The 15,021-nt window shown below is 45.9% G+C and overlaps 1 protein-coding gene and 1 long non-coding RNA gene across 2 annotated transcripts in view; one reads left to right on the top strand and one right to left on the bottom strand.

The window, feature by feature from the left end:
- Nucleotides 1-1,215: 1,215 nt before the first annotated feature.
- LOC119463809 (zonadhesin-like) lies at nt 1,216-4,602 on the bottom strand. Its single transcript, XM_037724633.2, has 2 exons — nt 4,289-4,602; nt 1,216-2,070 (listed from the first exon to the last, which is right to left on the bottom strand). Exons 1-2 carry the CDS (start codon nt 4,588-4,590, stop codon nt 1,374-1,376), a joined length of 999 nt encoding a protein of 332 aa, XP_037580561.1. The 5' UTR covers nt 4,591-4,602; the 3' UTR covers nt 1,216-1,373.
- Nucleotides 1,352-15,021, top strand: part of LOC125940079 (uncharacterized) — a 30,829-nt gene continuing 17,159 nt past the window's right edge. The window contains exon 1 of the long non-coding RNA XR_007463321.1: nt 1,352-1,395. This is a non-coding gene — a long non-coding RNA (uncharacterized LOC125940079). The remainder of the gene's footprint in view (nt 1,396-15,021) is intronic.

Genomic DNA, 15,021 nt, shown 5'->3' with positions numbered 1-15,021 from the left:
CTAAACTGCTGGTATCAGCTGGGTGACGTCGATTTTGCATTGCTTGTGTAAATGCAGCTATTCACAAAGAAGACAAATGTCAAAATTCTGAGTGTTTCCGTGTGAACAAGTTCTAGCCAGGCCGATCGGATGTACTGAAAAGTGCAGCGACTAAACATTGCTAAGTTGAGTTTTTTTTTTTACAGTAGCCTCCATCCAGCTGTACGAGATGAGCTCAAAGTCCTTGGTTGCTTTGAACTGCTGGAGTTAAAGGGTCACGGTCATGGGCGTACAGTCAAGGATTTGGTCATACTGATCAATACTTTTTAGTGTCAAGAATAGCTTACAAAACGCCAAGTACTAAAAGGCAACTGCAATTGCTTTCCTGCGATGACATTGAAAATATAGGAGGGAGTTGCTTCAGCTCCTGTTTTAAACTGGACAGTTGGTTCTGAACCGCGTATGACTGGTAAGACATGTAAGTGGCCTAGAGAGGCTATACTTTGGTATGAAAGTTAAGCAGCATGTGGGGCCCCGTTGAACGCCGTTCTCTTGGTTTGTCACACTTGCATGTGTTGTGACGGGGTTGAATGAGTCGCAGAAGCCTAGTTTGCATACTTATTTATTTATTTATTTATTTATACTGTCAATTCCCATCAGGGATCACAACTGGAATATACACCGAATACTGATTTTACGCTATCTCATCAGAAGTTTTTCAGATAGAGAAATCATCAGAGGTATTCCTACGTACGTCCCCCTGGGAGTTGCAAGTGGACCTAGAATACGGCCATAGTTCCTGATCTTTTTATTTCACCCTTTTTGAAATAACATATTTTGCTGCTCCAGTGGAGCTAGACGGTTTTTTGAATGATTGCCTAAATGACTGTCGCACTTGTTCTTCACGTTTTGCTGTGGTTACTTTCCCAACGGTTGAACAACTAATCAGCTTCACCTATATACAGTGCTCCACAGCTTAGCGATATCACATATGACACTTGACGTTCTGTTTATAAACATAATTAGTGGTTACTTCCAACTTTGTATTTTGAAATACTGTTAGGCACATTACACACAGATGGGACATGCACAACCGCTATCTAATTTAGTACAGGCAGAAATATTTCTTCAGGCACCTGGTAAGTGCCTTAACTACACTATTGAATCACGCGCTACCTGTTGATATGGCAACAGATGAGGCCCGTTGTCAAGCTAGGATGACATCCTCTCCGCCATTAGGAGCATTATCACCTGCTGGTGTACCCTCTGTAATTATACCATGGTCACCAATGTTTGTACTTTCGCTTCCTAAATCATACCCACCACCCATAGTGGGAACTACTGACGCTGCATCTGCTTCAACTTTGCCTGCAGTGGCTCCGAGGACGGCTGGACTAACGCTTCGGATTGCACCGGGTGAGTTTGTTCTTGCGCTGTCCGAGAGAAACATTTCGTTTCCAGTAGAGTCCGCACCTACTGCACTGGATACAACCACCCCTCCTCCTGTAGCTGCTGCTGTGCCTCCTGTACCCGTTGACGGTACCAGCAGGGATGTTTCCTCCGCCGCCAAATGAGCGCGTACCTTCACTGCCAACCAAACGCTCTGGTACAGTAACTGCTGGAAGTGCGCCTTCTGTACCTGCACTCGAAGCCCCTCCACTGTATCCCGGATGACCGCTTGAGGGCGTACCCTCCCAGTGTGTTCGTGCATCATTCGAGGGAACTGGGGCAATGGGCAAATCCGCATGCTCCGTGTGCGTAGTGGCTCCACCAGCTAGATTTGTAGTAGTAGGTGACGTCTCCGTGCCGCCAGTGTAAGTAGTTGCGTTAGGCTGAAATAAAGGTGTCGTCCGAGCATGCCATAAACACAGTGTCTTAAGCACGCACGTCTTCTTTCCATCTCGCTCTAATTCAATGTACCCCTTATTACAGACGCAGGCTCCCCTTTCGCAACTAAGGTCGCACTTCCTCGGCGGATTTTGACCGCACTTAGGCAGACAACTCGAGACGCAAGCCTGGAAACTTGAGTTTGGCGGACATTTTGGAAGACACATGTAGGCCTTGATGCACATCTTCGAGTTTTTTGGGTGCCTGCATGGAAACAATGTCAATGCGTTGAGAACAGCAGAATCGGATGGCATTTTGAATGGGAGATCAAGGGGTTCTTTCAGAAATGTGACTGAGAAGGACACAAACTAGAAGAAAAGCAAGCCTGTCGATGTGACCCAACAAATGATTTAGCATACGTTGGGCATGTTAGATAAATTCCAAACATGGGGCCCGTGAGCCGACATACCAGCAAACATATTGTTACGTGCGCGCTGCATATTATTATGCTACGCGCGTGTTGTATTTTGTTGTTTGAACGAGGCACGCGGGCGCAATCACTCGAGAAAAGAGGAGGAACACTGATCTATAGTCAAAAATTGGTTCTTCTCCAAGAAACAAAACCGGATGAAGGGGAATGTGGCATCGGTGTGCTATAGGAAAGTGCTTATTTCGTTCAGCCTCTAGTTCCTGACACTCTACCAAGACATGGAGAACGGTCAGCCTCTCACCACACCTACCACAAAGTGGAGGTTCACCACCAGTGAGCAGGTAAGAATGAGTGCCGTACACATGTCCTATTCGCAGTCGACAAAGCACGACATCAGTTTGTCGCGATTTTGTTACCGAAGGCCAATTTCGTAGGTGCGGCTTGATTGAATGAAGTTTGTTGGAGGTTTCATGGTCCCAGATGGATTGCCAAAAGTTTTTCAGCTTATTGCGGAAGAAAGGCTTCAAGTCTGTGGGAGGGATTGCTACGGTAGAGTTGCAGGTTCTCGTAGATATGGATGTAGCAAGTTCGTCTGCAAGCGTATTGCCCACTATGCCTCTGTGCCCTGGCACCCAACATATTACGATATATTGGTTAGATGCGTACATAGTACACAGAGATGAGTAAAGGTCATTGATTATTGGATTTTTATGTTTCCGTAGAGACACTAAAGCTCTTACTACGCTGAGAGAGTCTGTAAATATGACAGCTAGAAAAGAGGAGGAAGAACGAACTGGGCTCGCGCTGTGAATCCAACCGGCCAGCGATGCAACCTTTGTTGGATTCACAGCGCGAGCCCAGTTCGTTTTTCCTCCTCTTTTGTCGAGTGATGGCGCCCGCGCGCCTCGTTAAAACAACCACATACAACAGGCGTGTAGCAATATTTCTAAAAAAGCAAGGAAACTTTTGGGCTTCGATACACTGGTGAGTCCAGCAATATTACTAAAAGGGACGGGTTTCTGTAAAAAGTACCATAAGGACGCATAAAAAGCGCCTTCTTCCTGAAATTCGCTGTAAAAATCGGACAAGAAAACTCAGCGCGCATTTCTGTAAAGTTGCATTCGAGTTTCATTCTTGCAACGTTAAAAAAGTCCGAATACCGCGCTCTTACTCCATTCGTTAATTTGGTACGTTATGTATGGAAAAATAAGTAACTAATGAATATATTACATTAAAACGAAGCTTTCTTAGCGAACGCTACCGTAATTTCTTGACCATGGCTGCTGGGTACAGCTGAGTTGCCAAGCTCCCGCTAAAAAAAAGGTTGAAATATGTACCCGATAGTGAGACAGATCCTTGGTCGCCAGCAGAGGAGCTGGGTGCTCTAACCATTAGACCACAACCACGTGTATACTTCGATCGGGCCAACGCCAGCCAGCTCTTACAGATGGGAGCCGCATCTGTCACATTGCGTATCAAGGGTTCACGGGAGCACATGCACCCGTGCCTATTTGCTTTAGTACAAAAACACAGGAATGAAATGGGAAACTTTAGAGCATTGTATTAACCGTTTCTCGAACACTCCTCTCACATATTCTCCAAGGTGTGCGTTGGATCTGCATCATTTGTGTCTTATATAATTCGAGCTGATTGTTCTCATCGGCAAGATTAGTAGCTGACGGTGATCTCCGTGTTCAGAGGTCAGAGATACGCAGAAATAAAAGCCTAAATTTATTTGATACTAGCAGTAGTCTGAGACTCCGCGAGTCTGCACAGCTCAAATATACACCTACACCTGTCTAAACACGTGATTTAGACCCGTCATTCCCGTTAATAAGTATGCAGCAACCCAGAAACATGGTGGCGTCGTGCTCTCAAGATTTCTTTCCACGACGTCGCTCATTGCTTACCAATTTCCATTTGAGCAACGTATCTCTCAATATCGTTAGATACTGTGCGATGGGTTGAAATTTTGCACTGCAGCCATTTGCAAGTGTATGTCGCCAAGTGAAAACCAAAGTTCGAGTGGGTAATAATTGAAATTGTACTTACACCACCCAGCCAGGCGGGCAGACACATCCGGCACTACACGGTAGGTTGCATGAGGCGCTGAACGGTTTGTTGCAGGTTGCCGGACACCCGGGTGCACACATGCGATAATCTCTTTGCCATCGAAACTTGCAAGGTATGCACTTCACACGTGGAATACACTCGCCCCACGAGTTACGCAGGTAGCGCCGCTTACAAACGCAGCTGCGAAGTTTGCGCAGCTCCCAAGGGGGCGTGAATAATGGCCTGCAGAAATCGTCCCGTTGAGGACTGCCGGTTACAGGGACTTCCAGGGGGCCGCACATCGAAGGTACACAAGCTCCGGACTCTGCAAGTGCAGCAAAGGACGCGCATTATTCGGTTGAGGGCGTAAGAGAAGCAAATAAAATATTCTTGAGTTTTACGTGCCGGAACCACGATCTGAATATGAGACACGCCCGTATACGGGCGTGTCTAAACTATTAAACTCTAGCTTAATTTTGACCAGCTGGGGTTCTTCAACATGCACCCAGTGCATGTCACACAGGTGTTTTTGTATTTCGCCAACGACAGCACACACAATAGAAGGAAAACATGTGGGCATTACATCTGGGCAATGACATTTCAAAATAGTTTTTATATTTATCATAGATATTTACAGCGAAATGTTTACAGGTAATATTTTCTCATGGAGTTGCTGGATTACGATTGCTTATTGTTATTATTATTTCTTTAAAAATAAAACATGCAAACAGACACAGAGGTTACGCTTTCATAGGATGCTGTCTGCTTACATCTGAAGGCTGTTATACTAAATCCCAGCTGCAACATTGCATGTTACAGCATTTTTTTTTAAATTCTTCAGTGGGTGCATAGTTGCATCAGTGGGTGGAACTATGCATGCGTGCAAATCAGAACCTCCCTTCCTCGTTTCCTTGCACAAGGCAGGACCTGAATTAGAACCAAGAATCAGTGGACTGCCCCACATGCAGAATCAAGCCAGCATGACAAAACGCTCCTGTATTGATTTATTCCTGTTCCTCACACAATGACATTCGGGGCTAGGCCTTAAGATAACCAAATTATCTCAGCCCACCAGGTTCGTGCGCAGCATCCGCTCGCTCAAAGCCTGAATATACTGCGGTACACCTCGATATCGAAGCCGTTGCACAACTTCTGATTTTCCAGCCTTCGTGGTAGCATTAGCAATAGTTGCGGTGGCACAAAATTTTGACTGACGTTCTAAACATCTCTAGGTAATTTCCGGTGAATGATCTAGCTGTCACGATCGTTCCCATTCGTGACGCCTAGCCTTCGCTTCTCCCTGTACGTTCATGTTTATTTAGCCTATATAATGTCGAATTGACTGCTTTAGCTATGCTTTGGTATTTACCACAACTGACCAGCTTATCTCTGTCACCTAATCACCTTCGGACTGCCAGCACTTCGAGCCCTGAGGTATCCATTGTCTATTCAGGCCACAGTTATCAGATGATGTTCATCTATACAATCGCCCCTTTTTACACTAGGAGCTTGTTACAGCTAAGTCATGCGGACCTTGAAAAATTGTCACTATTTCAGTATCAGTACATTTTAACGCGAAAGCATCAAATCGCCCATTGAGCGAAAACGCCGGCGTCTGTAACACTCAAACGGCACCTAAAATCCCATTGGCTGTGACGCCACGTCCCGAGCGCGCCTCGACCGAGCAGAGCGGGTGAATCAGAACACCTGCTGCAGCAATAACAGCAGCAGGCATTGCCCCTCCAGCGCCAGGTATTGCATGAAGGGAGAGGACATCGCAGCGACGCCACGTCACCAACGCACCTCGACGGAGCAGATGCGGCGACGCGACGCCGTGGGGCGAGATGGTTTGCCGTAGGCGAGGCAGTCCTGTGACGCGTGATTGCGGGTGTCGCCGTCTGACTCTCGGAAGCTGGCGCCCGGTCCGCCTCTCTCTCTCACCCCACCTGGGCTTAGCTGCTGCGCGCGCCCGCCGGCCTTGGGAGCCGTTGCTCCTTGAATTCTCAGCAATATCGTCCAAATTGATTTCCAGTCTACAGCCAACATGCTAACGTCAAAATCTGCACAAAAAATAACCCGTAAAAAGTTATTCGGAAAACTCGATTACATAACCAACAGGAAAACTCAAAGACACTAGGCGCAGAGTAAAACTGGAAAGACAGCTCAGCGGCGTTCGATTGGACATTAATGCTTTCGCATTCACAACTCATAAGGAGTTCTTCGGTCTCCTCGGATATTTTTCAAGTCTAAGTTGGTCAATTCTTTTTCAAAAAAGCACCAGTTTTCTCCTTTTCTAATGGCTATTTTCAGGCTGATATTACACCTACGGATGCTGCTGCCGTTTCTCCTATAACAAAGCCTGTTGACCCCCTGGATAAGAATTCAAGGGCAGCGAGTGCACGCACAATCTTTTTCTTATGCAGGGAAACCGTGCGCCGAAACGATTGTGAGTGCTATCAGTGTTGATTTCGCCATCGTTGGAAGTCATGCATCTCCAGCTCTCGTTATTACTGCTTTTTGTTGATACAACTATGAACGGTGATTCAAATTTTCAATATTCTGCACATAGCCGTCTTTCCTAAAATGTAGAAAAATACACGGACGACTATGGTAGCGTAATCGTTATGGGCGTTTTTTTTTTGTTCCCAGTAATCATTACTTCACTATTTGCATCTTCCTATAAATAGGCTCCACAGTATTTTTGAAGAAAGTCAGCATTCTCAGGTTTTGTTTGCTTTAAAACATCAGGGCACATTTCGTGATGGGTATGATAGAACCATGCATACTTTCTTCCTATACATTTTACTGCTGTGAACATTTTCTTCTCATGAAGGGACACAGAATATTTTCGGCCACATCCTGCAAGTGCAAACCTGGTCATATTTACGCTGTCCGACGCCTCTGTCTAAATGAATTAGCAGAACTGGGCTGTATTTTCGGTATAGTTCAAATTTCGACAAATGCTCGGATCGCGAACACTCGCATATATTATACAGATTAGTTGTCACGGTGAAAGGTGCCAAGAACACGCGAAGTTCCAGATAGCAAATGTTTGGCCGTTGCACATTCTCCGTAATGAAAGCTCCGAAATGTAGTCGTCCCCCAACTCACCCCAAAGAATGACTGTCGATGATGATAACTGTCGACGGTAATGCGTTAGCATTGAATCGATATAGCGACACAACGTATTGCCACGGTCGAAATGAGTGCTATATGAGGAGTGTACTCCAGCGGAACTGCTGTTTCGCGCCGCCGCGAAGCGTGAGTGTGGCCTTCCAAATGCATGGCGGGCAAGTGCGTGCGAACGCTGAGATACGGGTCATGCGGGAACAGGGCTTCTTTCTCACGCTTTTGTCTGGAAGCGTTGCGCCATCTCGTGGCACCGCCGAGAAGTCCGCGCGTTACCTCCGAGACGAGAAGCGTGGTGGACCGGTCCATGCGAACCCTGAGAATTCCTACCTTGCCTGCTACTGAAAATTCAGTGGCCCATACTGAATGACTCAAGTTGGGGAGCGGTTCATTGAATAGCGGCACATACCCAGTGCTTTTGCGGACCCGACTGCTTATGCGGCGAGTTGCTGTCCTTGGGAACCCCTGTGACGTTAAGTTCAATTCCGTTCAGCCTAGAAGAAATTTAGGGGATGTTTTTTTATGATTGTACAGCGGGACATTACCAGTGGCACATACCTAGTTACCCAAGTTCACGCCAAACACGTTCATTGAGAGTGGCACACACGTACTGGCACATACGTAGTAATCCAAGCTGGCATCAAAGAGGTTTATTAAAGGCCAGCACAGACCGATTGGCACATACCCAGTACTTCAATCGGCGGCAAAGAGTTTCTTCAAAAAGCGGTACCTACCCAGTCCCGCATCTACAGTGACCCATGTCTGCGTGAAAGAGGTTCGTCGAAGATCGGCACGTAATTACACATTGCCACATAACAGTCAGGGACCTAAGTTGCTTCGAGGGCTGGTTTCGGACGCCGTTGCCTCAGTACAGCAGCCCGATGCGCTAACCCTTGGTCTTGGGAATACCGAGTGACGCAGGTAGGTGGGAAAACAATTACGTACAAATGTACATACAAAAACACCGCATATCCACGAAGTGAATGATGATGAGTAGGCGAAGCACCGGGGGATCATTCGGGCAAAACGCCGGAAGCTGGCTTCCGGAACCGGAAGCGGAAGGGGAACCGGAAGTGAAACCGGAAGCGGAAGCCGGCTTCCGGAAGCCGGAGCTTGGCCTACATGTATTATATATATAAATATATATATATATATATATATATGTATGTATATATGCACATACTTACATAGCGGTATCTATATGCCAACCAGAACTACGGACTACGAGGGACAAGGCTCGGCCCTAAGGTGCTTCACCCCTAAAGCACAAACATCCATACAAACACTGACAGACAGACGGACGGACGGACACGAATTTGGTCAGGCGGACTGTGCACAATTTGTACAGTGCAATTTTATGCGCATGGGCCCATTGCTCATGAGCTTTAGCAGTACATAATATTTGCGATTGCAAGAAGGCTTCCTGAAACGAGGCTTTTGTGCGCATCTACGCTTACCGAGCCTCACCGTTGCGATGCTTCCAATAGTGGTGAGAAAAAAGAAACAATGAAGATAGGAGGCTTTCCGGCAACCTTAGCAGCTGTTTTAGCAGCATCACAAGATGTGAGAGATTCTCACAAGATGTGAGAACTAAATGGAGCGGCAAACGTAAGGAGATAACAGACAGTTTTAGTTTAGCGTGGTTACCGGAATAGCGGGCGTACCGGAATAGCGGGATCGAAGTGCGCATGCGCAGAACGCTAACCGACCCATACCGTTTACCGTGCGCACGCTATTTCTCAGAGTTAACGTTACCGTATTAGCGTGTTTACGTAGTGTACGTAAAACATGGCGGCGGTCCCGGCCGCCCGCTTCGAACTGAATTTGGCGTTGTTTTTGTAGAATTCACTTCGTTCGTAGCAAATGACTGCGTAAACGGCTTTTGCTTAGTCTCATGTCGCTTCGCCGAGAGAGTGTTATGGCTAATCTTGAGGAATTTTCGAGATCGCTTCTCGTTTCGAACGCGCCTAAGCCTAACGAGAGAAATTTTTTTCTGAGATCCGAGCGCCATCTGTCGCTAAAGTCGGGAGATAGGCGCGACGACGGCATATGGCCTCTGAGATTGGAGGATTTCGCAGGCTATGGTAGACAGCTTGTACTGCTTGTCTGTTTCGCTGCAGATCGGCTGACATGGCAAGTAAAAATACAACGCGCTCCTGGCTTCCATTGCGCTGCCTCTCGCACTTTCCGGACGCACACAAACATATCTTAGGTGCCCTATGTATGCGAAATTCAAAGCGTAATGGAATAGCGTCCCGCACGTAAACTACGCTATCACGCTATACTAAAACTCTCTTTCTGCAAAGTTCGTTTGCGGAACGGTAACGCTATTTCCCGTAACCCCGCTATTACGCTAACGCTAAACTAAAACTGTCTAACGAGATGCGGTTAACACCATTCGAGCTAATATACTGGGTCAGCAAAAAATGAGGGTGTTTAAAATGGTTTAGTTTTTTATTCTGGCCCTGTCAGGGAGAATAGACTTTGACTTTTCTGTACAGATCTGTGTCGTCGCACATTGGCATCAAGCACTTGGTAGTTACAGGCTGTTGCACAGGCTAGAGAACTGAAAAGAAAAACGTACTTACTGCCACAACTGCGGTCTTCGCTTGCTGCCACAATGCAAATCGTGGCCAGGACCGCAGCAATGCACCGCATGTTGTTCCTTCCAATGCAGCGGCAGAAAACGCGCATACACTTTTCGCAAGCGTTTCCGAAAACCTTGAAGCTGATTGCATTGTGCATGCAGGTGTGTCTGAATGCGCTGCCGATTGTTCCGATAGTGAAGATCCACTGGCATATACGGCATTGAAGCTATATAGCTTGTCAAATAATTTCCTTTGAGAGCCTCACGCCGAAGTCAGCGCAAGCATATGAGATTACGAGAACTATGTTTAAGGGTCACTTTGACATGTATTGTGACTGTCTCTTCCAGTGCTATGACAGTGCCTAATGAGGTAAACCCGCAACGTAATGTTTTTTTCAGTCGAGGATTACAGCTTAGAATGAGGGCACTGTTTCATCAAAACTACAGGCAACTACGTCTAATGGAGAACATTTTCACCGAGCGTTTAGCTAACGAGTTCAAATAACCGAAATAATAGCACAGCACTCGCCGAATAAAGAAAACACATTGAATTGCACATGTCAGAAAATTAATACACGTTGTTCTTTTTGCGACAAGACTTGCTGCTTGAACAAGCGCAATACATGAACACATCACAGTTCGTAAAGTTCAATGCTAAAGTGGGTATACCTTAACGTGAACATCTCTCTTCAAAAGCGTTGTTTACAATACACTTTCTATCTTCGCACCCGAAGTCTGCGTTCAAATATGCTGGCTTTCTATCACCAAAGCCTTTCATAGAGGTGATGTATTAGCTTGCTGGCGTATCTACTCCTAAACAGCAGAAAACAAAGCTGAAAACTTGGAAATGCTGCAGTGAATGGGGGGTGTGACGAAAACATGTCTACTCGTCTCAGCGAAGCTATTGATATCAATTGGGGAGAAGTGGAGTTCGCATAGCCTTTCCAAGTGCTAATATCCCCAGAAAGAGAGAGATCGAGAGAGATGCGCAGACACAAACTTGCTGACTATAATTTTCGAGTATTCCGTGTGCACGGGTAGGCTTAGTGTAACATATTGTGTCTAATATTTTTGAACATATCGGTGATCACAAAGTTACTGTTTTTAATATTTTTATAGTAAGCTTTTTCTGCTGCTCAGGGTCAATGTAAGTTGTATTAGAGGGATGTAATACTGCAGCTAAGTTGTCTTTGCCATGTGCTTCTTGTCAAGTGCTTGCTGATAGTGCGCATTATTCGGTAGAGTGTCGTTAACTTGTTGCAAAAACTGAGGCATTACTAAGTCATCACGTAGTGCAGCCGCACACACAGGTGCATCTTAATTTGTTCCAGAAAGGGCGTTAGATGTTTGAGACGAAGGTGTTTCGGCTCTTCCTTATAATCAGTTTGATATTAATCGTCATCATCAGACTATATTTATGTTCACTGCAGGACAGATTTCTCTCCCTGCGATCTCCAATTACCGTTGTCTTGCGCTAGCTGGTTCCAAGTTGGGCCTGCGAATTTCCTAACTTCATCACCCAACCTAGTTTAAGAGGACGAAGAAGTGCTCTTGCGTCTGTCGCTGTGCACGCGATCAGCGTTCGTGCACTACCTAGACTGTGTGAGACGTCATTGTCAACTAATAAATCGTCACATTACATTTGGTGGAAGGTGCTGCAATCGCCGACCTCACCCTGGAACTTCGCAGCCGAACGTTGCCAGCTGCTTCTGCCGCTACCATACTCGAGGCTACCGACAATGAGCCCGGAGCTTCCGCCGCTCCCATGATTTGCGGCCCCGTCCAGTGGCAGCGGTAAGCTCCTGTTTGTAGCGGAGCCGGTGAGACTGACGTGAAAGATTGGCTCTCTACCTATGAGCGCGTCAGTGATCACAACAAGTGGGATGACCCGACGAAGTTACGTACCACCATCTTCTATCTTGCTAACGTTGCGAACCTCTGGCTCCACTATCATGAGCGGGAACTCCAAACCTGGTCCGCTTTAAAGACAGAATTCGCGGAAGTCTTCGGCCGCCCAGCCTTGCTCGGTGCTGAACAGCGACTACGCCAGTGCGCTCAACAGCCCGGCGAGACTTACACCCGCTACATAGAGGATGTCGTCGATATTTGCGCCCGCGTCGATTCCACCATGAGTGAAGAGGACAAGGTGAAGCACATCCTCAAGGGCATCGAGGGCGACGCATTTCAAATACTTCTAGCACGAAACCCTACTTCTGTAACTGCTGTCGTCACTCTCTGCCAGAGGTTCGATGCACTGCGTCGACAAACTGTCCTTGCGCGCAGCGCTGTTGCACCTGGCCACTATCTCTCGGGCCTCACGTTTCCCTCCAACTCCATGCCCGAGTCCTCACTCTCCGTTGATATTAAGGTTTTTATTCGTGAGGAGGTGGCGCTGCGCTGTTGGACTTGGCCACTCTCTCTCGGGCCTCACGTTTTCCTCCAACTCCACGCCCGAGTCCTCACTCTCCGTTGAGATTAAGGTTTTTATTCGTGAGGAGGTGGCGCTGCGCTGTTGCACTTGGCCACTCTCTCTCGGGCCTCACGTTTCCCTCCAACTCCACGCCCGAGTCCTCACTCTCCGTTCAGATTAAGGTTTTTATTCGTGAGGAGGTGGCGCTGGGCTGTTGCACCTGGCCACTCTCTCGCGCCTCACGCTTCTCTCCAACTCCAAGCCCGAGTCATTGTTCTGAAAAACGAATTGTCTCTTGCTTCCACTGTATGGAAAGTACGGCTGTGTTGTTGGCAGTCTGTAGAAGATCATGCAGAAGTGATAGCTTCACTAGTAGCGAATAGCTGCCCAGTTTAGAAGCTCACTTACTTTTCGAACAAAATTTGCTAAGCGAAATTGATGCATCATTTAATATTTTTCAATACGACATTTGCTGGTGTGGATGAGTAGGTTTGTTCATATGGACAGCGCGACAACGTACCCAAAACCACTAAACAACTCGGCGCACAAGACAAACATGAAAGGAGGATACCTTCCCGTACACCTTTATGCGCACAACAGACACCATTAATACCAGTACACTCAAAGCCTTTCATATGAATAAAACCATTGAAATGGGGTTAAATTATTGTCACGAAACCATTTTCGGCTAGGAATGCATACGTCGCGATGTGTCTCGTCGTTCCCGTATGTCCTGCCCATGACCAGTCCCGGAATGGTTGGTTTATAGCCTAATTCTTGCCTCTACAGAAAACAAGCAAGATTTTGTGCACGCGGTAATGTCACTTGATCAACATTGGGGTCGTTTCGCTTCAAAATACCATAGTGCACGACGGAGCACTTATTATCATACCAGTTACCTGTTATCCAACGGGTCATAGAAATAAACATTGCAACTGAAGTTACAGGAATGACCAACAAAAAGTAACAGAAAGCACCAAAATGTTTTTACAGAAAACGTCCAGACCGCGAAAATAACAATACCCTTTACGGGCGTATAGTTATCTGACAACTCATTTCCCATCTGATCACTGACGAGCGTGGAAATTTGCAACAGATTTGTTTGGTATGAAACATGGGGCCTGAAGTTTTTTTAATGGCTTTAAAAAAAGGGTCGTGACATTGCTAGTCTCTAGTTTTCGTTGCGACTCAAGAAATAAAGTTCAGCCTCCAACATTTCTATATAGTCTATAAAATCCGCTAATTAGTATTGATGTTCACTAGCAAGTTCACTCATTTCTAATACGTGGCCAAATGAGTGGCCATCAGAACGAGTAACAGTAAGATTCCCTTTGTGGGGGCTAACTTGAGCGGATATTCGTCAAAGAAAATATAACACGTTCTCTTTCAGCAAAACCGTTGTCTGAGGATGACGGTCGTTGGGCATTTTTTCCGGGGTTATGGACAAAGACACAGAAAAAATCGTAGCAATGCAGAAACAAGTCTTGCACAGTTAGTAATTAACGTAGTTCATGAGTGGAGAGCAGTTGTAGATGTTTTTCCGATGCTTTACCGCCGGGCCACAGCATTTAGTCCACTAAGAAGGAAGCAGCCTTTATTGATATATAAATACATGCAGCACATTTAGAGAATCACGTTAACACATTTATGTATGTTGAGTGCAAATTAAACACTCGCAATGGTAAGGCTGCTGCCTAGAATTTTTATCTGCACTGCAGCAGCGTTATTATTCTGCACGTCTGTATCAGTTGTGTATAGCTGGGATAAAGGTCTGCATTATACAGGATTGGGTGAAGGGTCAAACATTATTTCAATAGTCTGAGTGCGGTAATGACTCGGTGTATAAATGCACATGTGAAATGTCTGAGGGGTGAAATATATCAATCAAACAATCAGATTTAACGTCCCAGAGCCACAAAGAAGCTACGAGAGAAAGAGTAGTGGGGTTCTCCCGATTCATGTAGAAAACTGGCTGTTCTTTAGTGTTTACCTTAATCTATGCATACAACTATGGTATACGACTACGAGTGACCTGTCATTTAGGTGTGTCATAAGCGGACGTCATGTGATGCACATTCTGGTATATATCGAGGTAAGGAAACGACCACTATGGTATCACGATGTCACCTTGCCATGTATTTCATGAGCTACATGACACACATGTCATGATATTCATCTAATGAACTGTCATTTATGTTGAGCATATATATATATATATATATATATATATATATATATATATATATATATATATATATATATACTCATGTAAGACTATTCCACTTTTGGTACCTACCAAGTTACCGAAACGACCATGAAAGCACCAAGACGTAGGCGGCTGTTTCATGACCTACATGACACGCATGTAATCGACATACATGTCATCACCAATCATTTATGTTCGTCGTACACTGTTGTCATATGTGCGAATTTTGGTACATACCTAGTTATCGAAACAACCATGAGAGCCCCAAGACGTAGGCAGCTAGATAGATAGATAGATAGATAGATAGATAGATAGATAGATAGATAGATAGATAGATACTCTCAAAGTGGCAAATGTTGGCCAAGAAATGCTTCGCATTTAAAACAGAACAGGTGCGCTTT

The sequence above is a fragment of the Dermacentor silvarum genome, chromosome 9, assembly GCF_013339745.2.
Source record: "Dermacentor silvarum isolate Dsil-2018 chromosome 9, BIME_Dsil_1.4, whole genome shotgun sequence".
Lineage (NCBI taxonomy): Eukaryota > Metazoa > Arthropoda > Arachnida > Ixodida > Ixodidae > Dermacentor > Dermacentor silvarum.
Note: the sequence above shows the minus strand (reverse complement) of the source record. Positions and strands in the feature narration are given on the sequence as shown.